The sequence below is a fragment of the Chenopodium quinoa genome, unplaced genomic scaffold (assembly GCF_001683475.1).
Source record: "Chenopodium quinoa cultivar QQ74 unplaced genomic scaffold, ASM168347v1, whole genome shotgun sequence".
NCBI lineage: Eukaryota > Viridiplantae > Streptophyta > Magnoliopsida > Caryophyllales > Amaranthaceae > Chenopodium > Chenopodium quinoa.
This window is the reverse complement of record NW_018743518.1, coordinates 1,089,639-1,107,555: the sequence shown is the minus strand read 5'-3', so window position 1 is coordinate 1,107,555 and position 17,917 is coordinate 1,089,639. Positions and strand designations below refer to the sequence as shown.

General features: G+C 36.8%; 2 protein-coding genes across 2 annotated transcripts; one reads left to right on the top strand and one right to left on the bottom strand.

The window, feature by feature from the left end:
- Positions 1 to 1,015: 1,015 nt before the first annotated feature.
- LOC110740047 lies at positions 1,016 to 6,855 on the bottom strand. The gene is made up of 2 exons (XM_021920531.1): positions 6,240 to 6,855; positions 1,016 to 4,283 (listed from the first exon to the last, which is right to left on the bottom strand). Exon 2 carries the CDS (start codon positions 4,252 to 4,254, stop codon positions 1,744 to 1,746), a length of 2,511 nt encoding a protein of 836 aa, XP_021776223.1. The 5' UTR covers positions 4,255 to 4,283; positions 6,240 to 6,855; the 3' UTR covers positions 1,016 to 1,743.
- A 2,426-nt stretch (positions 6,856 to 9,281) lies between these two features.
- Positions 9,282 to 17,838, top strand: LOC110740045. The gene is made up of 9 exons (XM_021920530.1): positions 9,282 to 9,751; positions 10,069 to 10,664; positions 10,951 to 11,076; positions 11,244 to 11,441; positions 12,354 to 12,581; positions 12,667 to 13,791; positions 14,094 to 14,381; positions 15,146 to 15,590; positions 16,472 to 17,838. Exons 2-9 carry the CDS (start codon positions 10,101 to 10,103, stop codon positions 17,305 to 17,307), a joined length of 3,810 nt encoding a protein of 1,269 aa, XP_021776222.1. The 5' UTR covers positions 9,282 to 9,751; positions 10,069 to 10,100; the 3' UTR covers positions 17,308 to 17,838.
- The last annotated feature ends 79 nt before the right edge of the window (positions 17,839 to 17,917 follow it).

Here is a 17,917-nt window from a genome sequence, read left to right as displayed (position 1 = left end):
CCTTGTTATGATGGGTACTTCCTCAAAATCTTACTGTGTTGTTGAATTTATCACTTGGCTCGGGAGTTGTAGAGCAGAGGATTTGTGGATTGCCAGTGGTACAATCTGTAGGGTTTTGCCATCTTGGTAAAATTGATATGAAATCGTATGTAGAATCAGTTCAGAACTTTGAATGGAGATAAGTTAGATTTCAGACCACGGATCTTTTAGCAACATGCAACCCATGATAACCTGTTGGAGGCTTAGTCTGCAGCAAGACTGAGTAAATGATGCCTGCGGTTTGACAGCATACCAATCGGAATAGTTCAGGTTGTTTGCTGTACATCTAACTGAACTCAAGTTGTCTTTCAATCTTCTTCACAAGGTGGTAACATCTTATTCTATACATTTGGACTGGAATAGACAAGAGTGTCTCTGTTCCTATCTACTTGAATCGTATAGAAATGTTGATTCTTGGACAATAGTTTGACCTTCACTGCTTTGCATGTACCATGACTTTCCATAGTACTAGCTACCAGTGTACTATTCATACACTGAAACTTTCAACCCATATTATGCCAACGGGCCTGTAATCATTTGGCTGTCAGACTGATTGTTTTGCTTAATCAACCTATTAAGCAGTTCAAAGGTGACCTTCTATGTTTAGTTTCCTACTTACATATGGTGATATTGTACAGATATCTGACAAAGCTATCCAGACTCCACAAGTCTCTACTCCGTAGTTTTTACGGAGTACTTTTTAGCAGTCTTCTGATATGCTACCTCCATTTCATATTTTTTGCAACTTTGGAATATTTTATATCTCACAAATAATACCCCAAACTTATAAAAAATATGAAAAGGAGGAAGTAGAAACTTTCCTAAAATTATAGTCTCTATATATGTGAGATTTTTTTTTATTTTTTATTTTTTGGGTTCTCCTCTCATGTATCTTTCATGAAAGCTTAAAGCAAAGCCACTGAAACAGTTGCTTTTGGGGCTTAATAGAAGTAATTATTATCAATTAACTATACAGTAAAGAAAAGCAACAAATTGAACATTTTTTCATTGCCAGAATAGCCACCTCCTGCAGCCGGAGTTCTGTCTAATGTTTACCCGGCTTTAAAAACCCAACTAATCCCCCCCCCCAAACGAAAAATAAAATTAAATAAAAAATAAAATTAAATTAAAATTTAGATTTGAACACCATTTTTCAACCAGAACCCAAAATACCACCGAGTTTCATCCAAAAGTACCCAAAAATCGACCTGTAACAAAGCTGAATTGGCCCCGGCTTAAATCTGATCTTACCCAACTTATGGTCTATTTGTTGATCGTGACAAAATCGTCAACAATCAAAGGAAATGCACAATAAAACATTGGGGCTTGCCACAAGTAGAAAATGGCATACCGATCAACAGAAACACACAATATAGGTTCAGAAATTTACTACTCGTAGCCCTGCAATAAGTTCCCAACAATAATTTACTACCACTGCCCGGTGCCAAAACACACACAGCATCCAAAAATAAGAGTTAATGCTTTGTTTCAAGTGTACCACCAACGCAAAATAAAAGGAAACTGAGGCACAAGAGGAGCAACTGGGACACCTTGATCTAGAGGCGAGGGGAAAGACTTCTAAATGAATGATCAACAATGACCAACCTAATGACCAAATTGGGAAGGAAAACACTAAGCAAGAGTAGCAAAGTTTTTCAGACAGGCTGCGCTGGAGCACCTATATATGTTACAATTACTGATCAACTAAGACACAGATGAGCCAGGATTGGAGCTTACTTTCTTCAAAAGTCCCTGAATCTCAGTCTCTAAATGCGCTTTCAACTCAGCAGAGAGAGAATCCCCCGATTTTTCCAGCATGGACGTCATCATCTCAAGATTCTTCCTTATCTGTTCAATAGAGGGCGCCTCCCCAGGAGTACCAGGAATCGCTGCAACAGCAGGGGTATTGTTTCCATTAACAGGTTGCATTGGTTTTGGTGGAGTCATACTGTTGTTTGCACTGTTCAAACAAGATGCTGCTGCTGGTGGAACAGATGACTGCAGACCCACATTTGGCAAACATACTTCCAATGAAATAGGTTTCGCGTTGGTTCCATTAGCGCTCAAAAGGGTATTAGTCATTAAATCATCAGCATAAGTCCCATCCTTCCGCCTCCTCCGCCTCTTCTTTTTCTTCGGATTCCCGTCAGAATTAGCATTAGCAGGACTTACCCCTTTTTTCCTCCCCCTCTTTTTGGGACCAGGCACACCCTCAGGAGCAGAATGGTTATTTAAATCTGGAATGCCAACTGCTTCCTTGCCCTCAATGGTAAAAGGCTTTGTCTGTGTAGGCTCTTGAGAGAGCTCAAGAGACGATGGGATTGTCTGTATAGTCTCCTGAGAGAAGTCCAGAGTAAATGCAGTGGTCTGTTTAGGCACCTCAGGGACTTGGGCACTCACGTCTTTCTTTCTCTTCTGTTGAGGCTTCATAATCACTGTTGAAGCAACCCCTGCTGGATAATTTTCTACAGTAAATGAGGATATTTCAGCAGCATTTACATTAACATCATAGAGGCCAGTAGGAAGCACACTAGTAGATCCGATAGCTACATCCTCTCTCTTTCGCTTTTTTGGTCCAGGTTTACTTTTATTTGAATTTCCTACCTGAGGAGTAAATTCTGCTGCTTTTTCCTCTTTCTTTCTCCTTTTTTGTCGAGGTTTACTTTGGTTTGAGCTTCCTACCTGAGTCTTATCAGCCAAACCAGCAGCAGCCTGGCCACTTGTGCTCTTCCCTTTCACTTCACAATCAGAGTCACCTTGATATACCGAAGCCCGAAATCCAGAAAAGAATATCTCAATAGGGTCAAAATCTTTATCATCATACGCATACAGACAGTCTAAAGCCGCCAAATGCAGTTCTGAGAGTAAACTAGCTGATGGTGCACTTATATCCTGTATATTACCAACAAGAGATTTTCTTGAGCTTTTTCTCCCTCTCTTTTTGCTTCCACTCTTTGCAACTGGAGGGGACGTCGTTTGCTTGTCAGATATACTGGCATTTCCCTCCCCATCTTCAGGAGCACCAGATCTTTCTGTTTCAGACTCTTTCAAACTAGACAAACCTTTTGATCCCTTGTTCAGGTTCACGTAAGGAGGGGACAAATATTTGCTCTTCTTTCTCTCTCTCAACTCAGCACTCTTTTTAGGTTCATTGTGTTCCCTACCATTTTCCACGATCAGAGGCATATCTTCACCAGTTGTTGGGCACTTTGAAAGGCAAGCACCATTATCATTTATAGGAGAAATTATTTTAGAACTCTCAAAGCCCTCTTGTCCACTGCTAACAACATTGTTACCTATTTCAGATGCATCATTGTCACCATCCATAGGGTACCCTTTGGAAGCGTCAACACCTTCAGCTCCACTGGTCACAACATTGTTTTGAATTTCAGACGCATCATTCACATCTTCCGTAAGGGGAAACACTTTAGAAGCATCACTCTTATCTTCCACGGGGGGAATAACAACATTGTTTTGAATTTCAGACGCATCATTCACATCTTCCATGAGGGGAATCACTTTAGAAGCATCACTCATATCTTCCACGGGGGGAATCACTTTAGAAGCATCAAAACCCTCAGCTTTACTGACAACAACATTATTTCTAGTTTCAGATGCAACATTCTCCTCTTCCATGGATGAAGTCACTTTAGAAGCATCAAATCCCTCAACTCCACTGCTTACAACATTGTTCTTAACATCAAACACATCATTCTCATGTTCCATGGGGGAAATCAAATTAGATACATTAAAAACACTAGCTTCATCCTTGACAACATGATTATAGATTTCAGAATCATCTCCTATTGAAGCACCTATTTCAATGGCTGGGGACTTGGGCAACCCAGCATGGCCTTCATTTGTGTTGGAAAGCAGTTTAGAAGTATCAAGACACTCAGCTTTCATTGAAGAAACTATTTCAGTGGATGAGCACTTGGACAAGCCAAACCCAGCATCCTCAGTTTTAGTAGGAGAAATCAGTTTAGATGTATCAAGAACCTCAGTGTCATCTCTAACAACACTGTTTCTAGTTTCAGAAGCATCAATCTCATACCTCAAAGGAGATATCGTCTTAAAACTGTCAACAGCTCTAGCTTCATCCTCAACAACGTCATTTTTAATTTCAGAATCATCATTTGTCTTGTCTCCAGCTACTACAACCCCATTCAGCTCAGAGACATCACTCTGTTGGCTTCCCTCAACAGCCATGCTCATTGCCAGGTCAGATTTTCCTCCACTCTGTCCTGCAAAACCCAAATGAAAGCAAGATATTCAGCATTTAAGACAAAAAAATTTAACATGCTTAAAATTATATGGATCTTGTCAGCCAGACAATCAGACAAACATATATTTAATAAAATAATTAAAGTACTCCTGGCCTCCATCAAACCAAATGCCACTTTAGCTAGTTAGATGAAATTGTTAAAATATATAAAGTTCCAAATCACAAACTAGCCTTGTGATAGATAAGTGAGAATACAGATTTGTCGAGTACTGTAATGTTGTTAAAAGGAGGTAGGGAAAGGCGGCAATAATGTTCACGTGACTAAAAAGGAATTCTTTTCAGGAACAAATTTCTTATACGGAGCATTGTGTTTCTCCAAATTACACACACTTTCATCATCACAAAGAATTAAATAAAAAAGAAGAGAAACTATATGCAAACTTTCTTTTGTTGCATAGCATAACCTCTGTTGCCTTATTATTACAGGAGATGATACTGTTCCCCCTCTTCCTCTCCCCTTCCCCTTCCCCTTCCCCCTCTCCCCCTCCCCCTCCCCCCCCCCCCCCCAAGTGGGGCCCTTGAATTTTCCATTTGCATTTCTCTTTCACTGTTTTGTCTGTAGGCTAATTTTCTTAAATGCCAATTACTTCAAAGTACATAAAACTTACAATTAAAGCTAGTCATTCATTGCAAAGAACTAACTCTGTACATAAATGCCAATTACTTCAAAGTACATAAAGCTAATCTTCTCAAGCTTTGATGAACTACATTCGCAATAAACAACAATACAGATTAGAAAATACCTACAATTTATACCACACTAAGACCTCACACCCAATAACAACAGATCAACAAGTTACAAGTAATTAAATAAAATTAAACAAAACTAGTGATCAGAAGATATAGCATCTTATACCAGTACACACAGCAATTACTGAATACTCCGTCATCGGATACCAGTCAACAGGTTACTATCGAAATAGAGGCATCTACCGATGGCGATGATGATAAATTGTGTAATTTGATGTCACAATCCAACTCCTAGCTGTTCTATAAGCAATAAGGAACTTGCTAAAGTATAAACAGAAAAAGACTCGAGATTAAATTTTCAAAAATATACAAGCTTGCTAAAGTGAAGTGTAAGACTAAGACTGAATTTTTGAAAATGATACAAGCTTGCTAAATAGAGTAAAGACTCAAGATTGAATTTTCGAAAAGGGTACAAGCTCTAATCTTTATTACATTGTGAGTTTTATTTGCTCTCAAGTAGTCATACCCTCGTAAACTGATTGTACACTTGCAAGTTATTACCACACAGGCTCACACTCGAAAATTCTAAAGACTAAACAGGACACGAAATGGGGGGCGGGGCTCTTCACCGAGATATCTTGCCAAAAAACCGTTTAAAATGACATTCGGGTGGACACAGACTGGCCGGAATTGCTCAATCAAACAACGTTGGGCCGTTTTTTGGGTGATTACATAAAAGCCAAAAACTTTTAAACCTTAAACATGTGAAATCAACTCCCTTTCTAAACACTTTCATTAACTAATCAAACTACTACCTCCATCAGAAACTGTTATTACATTACTAGTTCAAACTACACTACCAAGTACCAACGCGACTAATAATCCCAGAGAGCAGGAGTTTTAACGAAGCACAAATATTGAAGAGGAAAGCAATGTCAAAAAAAATGCAAATTAATCGCGCACACACACACACACACACAAAAAAAAAAAAAAAAAAAAAACATGAACGAGAATTAAAGGGCACGACTTTACTCAAAGGAAACCTCCATAAATCAAACGCAAACCTACCCAGAGAAATAAATTAATGGATCTATAAATTAAAATAAAAATAAAATAAAAAAGCCCATTTACAAGAAATAATTCAAGCAACAAAAGCCAACATTTTTTTAGCACATTTTTAATATAAATAAATAAACCAAAAAAAAAAAGGGAAATTGAAACTTACCCAGGTGAGAAATTGATGGGTTTTAAGCTGTTGTGCAGGAGAAATGACAGAAACTCATAACATTTTAGAAAGAAAAGAGGTTGAATTTCAATTTTTGATAAATGTAAAAACAGAAAAATAAAGGGAGAGAGAATAATAAATAATTAGTGTACTATTGGGTTTATGAAATTTGGGTGGGATTGCTTCTGGTATTGTATTCAAGTTCATATAAAACTGGTTTTAGGTTTAATTTTAATTTATTGATTAATAATGGCTAAATTTATATAGAAAGATGAGTATTGGATAGTGACACAAGAATAGAGATGACTGATGACACATGGTTGAGTTTCTTTGGTTGTGGACAAATGTCTTTACTCTCTTGTGGGGGATCAAACTATTTCAAAGGTACTATTTCTCTCCCTGTCACCTAACTCATTCATACCCTTTTTTTTTTTTTTTTTTTTAAGAGGTCATCACCCTAACACTCAATAAAATAATTGATAAGCGATTAACCGGTTTTTATACTCTTCATTTTCGGGTTGTGTAATCTTTGTTACACTTGTTTTACACGATTTGAATTTGAACCGGTGTCAAAGAAGATATGGATTTGGGTTTAATGATCGTATCTGGCGAATAATCTATCCGAAATATATCTGTACCGATTTTGGTATTTATTGCTTTCTTCGCTCTCTTTTTAGTGTAAAGTTGGACTTCCCCCCTGTTTACACACATTCCTTTGTGATTCATACATTATAAAGAACATTCATGTAGGATGTTATTTTATTTTTCCATGTATAATTTCAATGAGTGGCATTATTATAAAATTATCAATGATACCTATTTTTTCTCGGGGTATTCTATTCAGATGTCCCATTCCACTCTCCTTCATCATACATCCCCATCCTCCATCATGGTTTCCTACTAGGCACCACCCAACAACTCATTCGAACTCAACTTCGTTGGTTCATTTCTCAACAACTCTGTAGTAGCGAGAATCATCATCAGAGACGGCACTGGGACAATTATTGGAGCGCGCGCTTTCAATCTCGGCATTACCAAGGTTTTCATAGCAGAAGCTACTTCACTTCACAAAGTCATTCTTCTAGCTCTCGAGAAAGGGATCAAGAATATTCACATCGAAGGTGATAATTTGCTAGTCATCAACTCAGTTATAAGTACTTGGTCAATTCCATGGCAGATCGAGCATATCATTACAGACATATGCTGCCTTCTTAGCAGATTCGACAACTGGAACATTAAGTATGTTTATCAAGAGGCAAATAGAGCGGCGAACTGGGTTGCTAATGTGGGGTCATTTAGTTATTAATATTACAGACATTAGTCTTTGTAACAACTCTTCATTAATTCCTATCTACTCTCCAGTCGCATTAGGAATTCCCCTCGTGCGAAGAGTTTCCTAATTTTTCTCTTTTTCTTACCTTATTAAAAAAATGTATAATTTCAAAAATTAATAGTAGTTTTTTTTTTATAAAAAAAATAAAGATATTATTGGTATAAGATATACACGGACAAACATGAAATGCTTGACGTAGGGTCTAAATTCATATCTGGAATAAAATACTTTTTAAAAAATTAATTATTTTGTAGTCTCTTTTTGTTCTTAATTCAGTGTCCTATTTTCAATGTTTAAATAAATTTAACACTTTAAGGATATGTATAATTCAAATCAGAGTCATGTGGGGGTATTATTAAATTCGTCTCAATTTAGTGTGTTAGTAATTTTTATATATATATACTTTTTTTGTAATGCATAACTTGAAAATTGTTAATTACTCGTACAATATTGCACTATTTTGTCAAAAAAAGGACAATAGAATTAAAACAAGGTATAAGTTTCTAATTAACATGTAAACAAAAAAATAAAGAACTTTATGTAGACATGTTCACATGTATGGTTTTAAACTATTACTACAGATTTTTTTGAATAATCTATTAATTATTACTGAAACAAAACGTTGTTGACGTCATCACTGTCCACATGTCACTCACATAATAAATTGTTTCCCGCCTAAATGCAAGGATGATGTCATCTTTATTATTATTTTTTTTTTTTTTGTGGAGCTACCATATTTAACAATTTTGAAATTTGAATATTAGAAAAATATTAGAAACTTCTACATTACAACTACAACCTATCAATTTATCTTTAAAAAATGAAACAATTGTAAACAACACACTAATAAATGGACTCCTACGTTGAAATATGTATTAGGCGACGTTGAACATGTATTATATCATAATTTTGATGAAAATCTATAACTATAAAACTACAAATATTTTTGTACAAAGTGCATAATTCTTATTTATATTTATCCATATTTTAAAAAAATACAAATTATAAGAATAGATTATATATAAGCTGTGCATCGCACGGGTTCTAACCTAATTTTTACTAAAGTATAATTAAATATATCATAGTATAAGATGAGCATCGACAAACATGAGATGTTTAATTAGTTTTAAAAATAAATGGAGATTAAACTTGAATAGTTGGCGAATATAATTTTTGCTTGAGAAATACCCTGAACAAATTAAGTATATTGTGGTAGTCTCTTTGTTCCTAATTTAATAGTATTTACCACGTACCTAATTGTTGTTACTTTGTGGCCAGAGAATGATGAGTCTTGGTTTTACGGGTGGTGGGGTGGGGATAGGGATGAAAATCATACTCACCACATGTGACTGGCAAGAGTGTATGATCGATCTGTAATTATTCTTCGCTTTCCGCTAGATGAACCCGTTAGGTTAACTCAATGTAAATAAAGATGGGCATAAGCTTAAAGAAAACAACTGGGTGTTAGGATGCCATAGCAACTCCTCTTTTCTCAAGCGCTCTTCCTATCTTCTTACATGCTAGATGATTCCTGTATCAAGAGTTATTCGACCCAAAAAAAAAACTTGGGGTTAGGCGTAAACAATGGACCCAAAATCCGGTTTATAGCCTGCGGCCACCGACCCGGACCAAAATGTGAGGTGATAAATAATGAGTACAGTATTTCGTGTGCTGGTCTATAGGCAATTGGCAAAATGTTCTTTATTAAGGATTGAACAAAAGTTTGCAAGTGGATTGGGGGTATCCTTGTCTTTAAGTTTTATAAGTGTGTGCAAGTGGGGTTGATAGTATTATGGTAGAGATGTATTATCAAATAAGGAAACTGAGCAATCTTTAAACGACATTCAAATATAGAATATGGAACAAATAAATAAGAATAGAAGGAGTATTTTATTTAATTACAACCGTAAAAAAAAAAAAAAGAATTTAAGGTAAATGACTAAACACTTCAGAGAAAAAAAAAACCTTAGTCCTTAAAAAAAAAAAAAAAAACAAAGAAAAAAGAAAAATCGTTCCTGAAAAAAATAAAAAAAATCGTTCTCTTTCTTCCTTACTCCAACCTAAAAAAAAACGCCGGAATTCGTCGACCCTTAAACCCCTACTTCACCTTCAACTCTTAAACCCTTTCATATCTTCTCTATTAGCCTTTCAGTTTATCTCTCCGATTTTCTCTATCAAGGTAAGCTAATTTGTTCAATTCAAGTTTCTGTTTAGTTTTTCAATTTCATTATTCCATAAATCTGTGTTAATTGGTCGATTTATTTATTTATTTATTTTTTTAATTTTATTTTAAAAAGTGAGATATTTTGGCTTAATTTGGTATCATAGACTAATTGTTATCTGAGCATTGTGAAATTAGTTTATGATTTCAATTTTAGATACCCAATTGCATAAAATGCATGCCCATTTCAGTATTTATAGTAATTTGTTTCAAAAGTATTGGTATTTTAATGTTGGAATTTGATGTTAGTTCTTATGGGTATTTCCCTAAAACAGGTTTTAGTGTTAATTGTAAGTAGTTGGTTGTAATGGGAAGCAAGAAGAGAGGTCCTAGTTCTGTAGAGGGGGAAGACGTTGTTGTAGAAGGTGAAGTTTCTAACGAAAAGACGGGTTTGAGTAAGAAGAATAAGAAGGGGAAGGATAAGAAGTTGCGAGCTGAAGGTGGAGTGAGTGATGGACCTTCGACTCCCGTTCCGAGCTCTACTAAACCTATGGAGAGGAGAAAGAAGAGGAAATTGTTAGATAAGGTGAGACATAGTAGTGCTATTGAGAGCAAGGAGATAAAGCCTGTTCAACAAACTTCTTTGTCGAAAATTGAGGACCCGGGAACCACAAATGGTCAGCCCGTGTTACATATCGAGGTTTTTACTGAGTTGGCGTCAGCTGATGCTTCTAAAAGAGAAGCTGCTGCTGAGAAATTGGCGGTCGAGTTGCAGGAAATTCAGAAGGCTTATGGACAGAGTGGAAGTAATGATGCTGCTCAAGGTGGCCTTCAATTGGAAGCTGCAAAGGATGATGGCCTGGATAACTGTGCACAACCTGTACAATATGCTGTTAGAAGGCTTATTCGTGGTGTGTCTTCGTCAAGAGAGGTACAACTGATTAATTTTTTATTGTCTCTCTGGCTTCTGAACTTTGGAGGCTGGGAAATTTGCAAATTTTGCTTTACAATGATTAGTTGCTTTGTGGTGCCAGTTATCAGGGAGATTATTCCCTTCCTTGTAGCTGTATTTAATGATAGAAGTGAATTACATAGGAATTGTTTTCTTGCTCTTGATGGTCTTAAAGTTTAATTTTTTATGGGTGATCTTTAGGTGGAACCAAGTTGCATCTCTTACATGTAGTCATCATCTAAAGTGATAATTTTTTTTGGTGCAGTGTGCAAGACAAGGATTTGCTTTAGGTTTGACAATTTTAGTCAATACAAATTCTAAGATCAGAGTTGATTCTGTTCTAAAGCTGATAGTTGATTCATTGGAGGTCACTTCTTCAATGAAAGGCCAGGTAGAAAATGCACTCCTTGATTTTGGTTGCTGCTGAGCCTGGTTCTGGTTATTATTATTATTATTATTATTATTATTATTATTATTCTTATTATTATTATTATTATTATTATTATTATTATTATTATAACCGATATTTACATATATTGTGTTTGTTGCACACTCCAGGAGGTAAGGGATTGTCTGTTGGGTCGTCTTTTTGCTTACGGTGCCATTGCAAGGTCAGGTAGACTGAAGGAAGAATGGATTTCTGATAGAAATACTCCTTACATCAAAGATTTTACAAGTCACCTTATCGCTCTGGCATCCAAGAAACGGTACCTGCAAGAGCCAGCTGTTTCGGTGCTTCTGAATTTAATGGAGATGGTAATGCGTAGTTAACACATTCATGACTGTCTTGCTTTGTGCTATATGCTTTATTGTGTTTTTTGCAAGATGCATAACATTGATATTAATTGTGTGGTTATGGATTCAGCTACATGCCTATATGCTTGCATAGATGTGGCCACCTAGTTTTCATGTTTTTGGTCCAAAATAAATTGTAGAGTGTCCAGAATTTGTCGGAGTGTCATTTAGTCGACCCAAATTACTTGAGGTAAATGAAGAGTCCTATTAATATAGGCCATCTGACATCAGCAAAATCTCTGTCCTTGGAGGCTTGGATCTAATAGTACTCAATTCCTACTGGACTGATATAACCTTGGTGCGTCTTGTGCATTGGTGGGTATGTCATTACTTGGTATAAATAGTTTGCAAGTTTCAAGATGGATCTGTTGCTTCATTAACTAGCGTGATGTTACCATTTAAGAGATACACTTGATGTGATGAACTGGAATTTACTATTTAATTAGGCTGGTCATAGGATAATGTATGTAAAGTTTGTATGGTGACCCCTACAGTTATGCATTACGTAAATGCTTATTAGATAGCTGTACTTTGATTTTGATTTGTGACTGAGACCTTCTATAGAAGTCAGTAGTTAGAAGTAGATATCAAAATTGATGAATTTGATGCTTTTTTTGAATTGCAATTCTTTTTTGTAAGGCCTCCCTTTTCTCATATAGTCTATGAGCAGCAATGGAAATAGAAAATCTTTCTACTCCTGAAGTATTTGTTTGTAAAATCATGGATGTAAGATTAGGATATCTAATTATAATAGTGCTCTTGTCTCTCGCAATTTTAGGTTTTTCATTGACTTCATTCATAGGCATGTGATATTTTGTTGCTTTTATGGTGCAATGGGGAAAAGAAACTCAATTCTCTTAATTTGTTTTGTAGTTGCCTAAAGAAGCTGTGATAAATCATATCCTTGTTGCTCCTGGACTTCGTGAGTGGTTTGAAGGAGCCACAAGTATTGGAAATCCTGACGCCCTGCTTCTAGCAATAAAAATTCAGCAAAAGATTGCCTCTGATAGTACTGTCTTTGGTAACCTTTTACCTCATCCATTCAGCCCAAGCAGGTTTTTCACTGTTGACCATTTGACATCAGTTGCTAATTGCTTAAAGGTGAATCTTATTGCCCTCTTCTCCTTTTGTGCTATGTTTATTAGCATCTTACCTAATGTGTGTATTTCCTTAAAAAAAATTACAGGAGTCAACATTTTGCCAGCCACGAGTTCATGGTATTTGGCCACTCCTGCTCAACCTTCTCTTACCAGATACAGTTTCGCAAGATGCTAATTCCTCATCAAGTTTAAGTTCAACTAAAAAGAACAAGAAGAGTCGCAGATCGAGCTCTTCTGATGAAGATATTGTAGAGAGTCTTAGATGTTTCTGTGAGGTGATCCTTGAAGGAGCCCTTCTGACCTCATCACATGATCGAAAACACTTAGCATTTGATGTTTTACTTCTAATGCTTCCAAGGCTACCTGCTTCTCATATCCCTATTGTTCTCTCCCATAAGTTTGTTCAGGGCCTCATGGATATATTGTCTACCAAGGATTCTTGGCTGTACAAAGTTGCAGAACATTTTCTCAAAGAATTGTTAGACTGGGTTGGCTCTGATGACATTAAAAGAGTTTTTGTGGTCGTGGCTCTACAGAAGCATAGTGGTGGGAGGTTTGATTGTATTACTCGAGCAAAAACTATTAAAGATTTAATAGCAGGTTTCACAACCGAATCTGGCTGCATGCTTTTCATGCAAAAATTGACTAGCATGTTTGTCAATGAAGATTATACCTCAGATGAATCTCCGGATCAAAGCCAAACTATTGATGACAATTCTGAGATAGGTTTAGTCGAGGATAAGGATTCTAATGACAGGTCTACTAATTCTGATCTTATGAAAAGTTGGATTGTGGAGTCACTCCCAACTTTTCTTAAACATCTGACACTGGACCCTGAAGCTAAATTCCGGGTGCAGAAGGAAGTGATGAAGTTTCTAGCTGTGCAAGGTCTGTTTTCCGCATCACTTGGTACAGAAGTGACATCATTTGAACTACAAGAGAAGTTTGAATGGCCAAAAACACCCATCTCAAGTGCTCTTTGCAAGATGTGTATTGATCAGCTTCAGTTGCTGCTTTCTATTGCTCAAAAAGCTGAGGGGCCTCATATTTTGACTAATAGCCTTGAGACAAATGACCTTGGCTATTATTTCATGCGTTTTCTGGGCACATTGTGCACCATTCCTTCTGTTTCCCTTGTTCGGCCCTTGAGCAATGAAGATGAGAAGGCATTCAAAAAGCTGCAGTCTTTGGAATCGTCCCTCTCAAGAGAGGTTTGCCTCGTTGCATTTTTTTAATTTCATTTTTATAGACCTAGCCTTTCAGTTGAGTTGTGTGAGAAAAGGAGGGAAGGAGAGCTTGAAATGGGGTAGGGTTAAGTTTAGTTGCTTGTGAGCGTTTTTTTTGTGAGTAAAAGTGAGAGTTCCAAGTCTTTTTCTCAGACACATCTGCTGAACATCTTAATTTTTATTTTCTGTATGTATGCATTTCTAGATTTTTATTTCCTATGGTTGTCATGCACATGTGATGAACAACGATGGTTGAATATTTATCTATTGACTGCTTCTGATTTCAGGAGAGAAACTTCGGACTTAGTGCAGATGCAAACAAGCTACATGCATTGAGGTACTTGCTCATTCAATTGCTGCTTCAACTTCTCTTGCGGCCTGGTGAATTCACAGAAGCTGCATCTGAACTTATAATATGTTGTCGGAAAGCCTTTTCTGTTCTTGATGCCCCCGAGTCTTCTGGGGAGGATGAGGCCGAAGATGGTGAATCCCCTGAATTGATGGATGTTTTAGTGGACACATTGTTGTCACTGTTGCCACAGTCATCTGTTCCTCTGAGATCCGCTGTTGAGCAGGTAACAGCCATGATTACAAACTTTTTTAGTAGACATGATTTACAAGTACTTATGTTTTGGGGGCAAGGTTATATGCAAGGATTTTTATAGACCACACCAACAGTATTAATTTTCCTAATTTAGGTTAAGTTGATGTTTGATCTGCATAGAGTTGATTGCAGAGTAAGATAAAATATTTTTCCACCTGAGTATTCTCAAAATGTGTTTATTACTGATGCTAAGCCATCTAGGTTACCATAACGACAGTATTTAATCTATCTGTCCCTTTGTTTTGCGTTAGGATGTTTGGGGTTGGGTCATCATTGTCCTTATGAGTAAGCTTCTCTGGTCTGTACCTGACTACCTGGCAATTAGTTTTGTGAAAGAACGAATGCTAAATGACTTAAATGCTTGCCTTGGGCTTCATGTATTTCGATCATTTAATCTGCTAATTTGTTGGATGTCATGGTTAAGAGAGGTTATCGCTTGTTTCAATATGTATATTATTCCTTAAAATTTTGGTGGCTGGTCTTTTTGGCAATGTTTTGAAAGTCAGTGCTTGAATGTATGCTTCTTATGTTGTTTATTTATGCCCAAGGAAAAATGTGATCATTTTTGCAAGATGCCACCCCCTCCTCTCCCCCTATGTTTTTTTCTGGGATCTAAATGGTTTGACACAATCTTCCTGTGTCTGTTAACTCTTACCATGCATGCCTGTATAGTTTAATTGGATTTATAAGCTGTATTCTCCATTAGTCATGATTCTACCTTTATTTTCTTTGCAGGTTTTTAGATACTTTTGTAATGATGTTACTGATGATGGGCTGCTCCGTATGCTGCGGGTGATAAAGAAAGATCTAAAGCCCGCTAGGCGTAAGGATGCAGATGGTGTAGAGGGTAGTGATGGCGACGACGATGATCTTCTTAATATTGAAGAAGCAGAAGAATCTGATGAAGCTGATACTGTCGAAACTGGCTTAGTGACTGATGATACTGAGGCTACAGTTAGAGCTGATGCATCAGATGAAGAACTTTCTGGGGCTTCTGATGAAGATGATTATTCAGATGATAACATGGATGATGAGGCCATGTTCCGGATGGATTCCTATCTTGCAAAGATATTTCAGGAACGGAAAAACCAAGCTGGGGGTGACACTGCTCATGCCCAGCTTGTACTATTTAAACTCCGTGTTCTCTCCCTGCTAGAAATCTATCTTCATGAGAATCCAGGTAACTATTGGGATAATAACCTAGTCCTAGCTTGAAGTCATGACAAATCCTGCCCCCTGTCTCAACTCTCTTTCTAAAACTCAGATTGCTGTCACCTAAACTATATAGGGAATCAATCTAGAATATAAGATGACCGAGCCTGATTTGTTTTATGTCTTCCTTGGATTGATAGATTAGATTTATTCTAAATTTCTAATACAGGACTTTGCATGGGTATTCACATGACTAATTAGCTTACCATCTATTTTCGCATTTGTCGTGCCTTGTTCTGAAATCGATGTCCGATTATCTCCAATTGAGACATGCCAAAGGGGCACTAGTATATACTTTATTTATTTTTTGTTCTGTTGTTTTTCATGATTTAAAATGTGGGTACATGACTTTGTTTCAAAAAAAAAAAAAAAAAAAAAAAAAAGTGGGTACATAACTACATATGGTGTGGTGGGGCTAAGATACTGAGAAAGTGAGAAAGGTGATATGGGCACAATTTATTGGGATAGAAGGAAAGAAACAGAGTCTATTAGGTGTTTTATATATTGGGAAGTCCCTTATAAAACTGATTTGAAGGCTTTTTATGCTTGATCACTTTCTGGAAACCATGTTTTGTGCAGCCCTTTAAAATTAACACCATGCGTTTTTTGTTGCCTTGTAAAGTTATTTTTCAAATGAACTGAAATTAGTGGTCATTTCTAAAAGAACAAATGGCCATCTGTAACATGTCAGTGATATCACCATATACTAGAATTTAATCATGGCTCGGTTTTCTGGCAACCATCAAATCTGCTTATGTTCGTTCGGTGTCATATGCTCATTTTGGAGCTGTTTAAACTTTCATCTGCTGTTTTACTCGTGTTTGCGTTTCTGCTTATTTTGAATAACAGGTTCATCAAGGGTCTTGACTGTATATTCAAATTTGGTGCAAGCATTTGTCAATCCCAGTACAACTGAAGGCAGTGAACAGCTTGCTCAACGTATATGGGGAATTGTGCAGAAAAAAATCTTTAAGGCAAAGGATTATCCCAAGTCAGAAGATGTGCAACTCACTACCTTGGAAGGTCTCCTAGAAAAGAGCCTTCGGTTGGCTTCCAGACCGTTCCGGAAAAAGAAAACTGCTGGTAATGTACCACAGAAGAAGTCATTTTCCTGGAACAGATACAAGATGATCAATTCCCTTGCTCAGCAATCGACATATTGGCTCCTAAAGGTTATCGAGGGAAGAAAAATATCTGAGTCCGATCTCAATTCTGTCTTTGAAAGTTTCAAGGAAGCCTTAACTAAATATTTCGAAACCAAGAAGTCCCAACTGAAGCCTGAGTTCTTGAAAGAAGTATTCAAGAGAAGGCCCTGGGTTGCGCGACAACTTTTTGGATTTCTTGTGGAAAAATGTGCAGATGCAAAGTCTGATTACCGACGAGTTGAAGCACTTGAACTAGTGTTGGAAACCTTGAAGTCAGTCCTTGCAGAAAGTGAAGGGGAGGCGTCAAAGAAGTTTTTGAAAGCTCATACGTCTAAACTGAGTCACTTGATAAAACAGTTGGCAAGGCATATGCCGGAGAAGCAGTCAAGACGGGCTGATGTAAGGAAGTTTTGCAGTAAAGTCTTCCAGATTGTATCCACCCACAGCATGACTAAATCATTTCTTAAGACATTAGAGCCTGATGATCATGCTGCTTGTGAGACTCACTTTGGTGAGTCATTTCTTGCTTTGAAGAAATGAGATGCAATTTTAAGTCAGGATTTGTAAAATTCTGGGTTTCGCATAATCGTGATACAGAATGAACATGGTACGATTTCACCGTGATCGGAGTTGCACTCTGGGAGCTTGGTATGTTGTCCCCGTGATCAGAAGTTTTGGTTCTGTGTGCTTCTTGCTTTCTACCAGCAGTCTATAAGCATTCCAAACTTCCAGTTTTGTTACTTGTTAGCATAGAGAATTTTATGGTTTACATTCAGAAATCTTTCTCTTTTATAAAAACAAAGATTATGTGATTTTTTCCCCCTAATATAGATGGTTCGTCCTATGGGAAAGTCTAATTATTTTGTACACCCAGAAGCACCCAATATTATTCATCTGATCCATGGCATACTTGATTGATTAGTATTATTCGCATAGCTTGAACATCGTGTACGGTTAACTTGTCGGAGGAAGTAATTTACAATTTTGATTTGGACATGTTATTTAGAATTTTTACTACTGTATAATTTAATTTAGTTTAAATTCTAACGTGTTGGCCATTAGGTATTATCATATTTTATGTCATTCAATCAAGTTAAATATTTTTAAGGGTTTTATCATGGAAATAATGCAGTAACTTGTGGTTTCACTT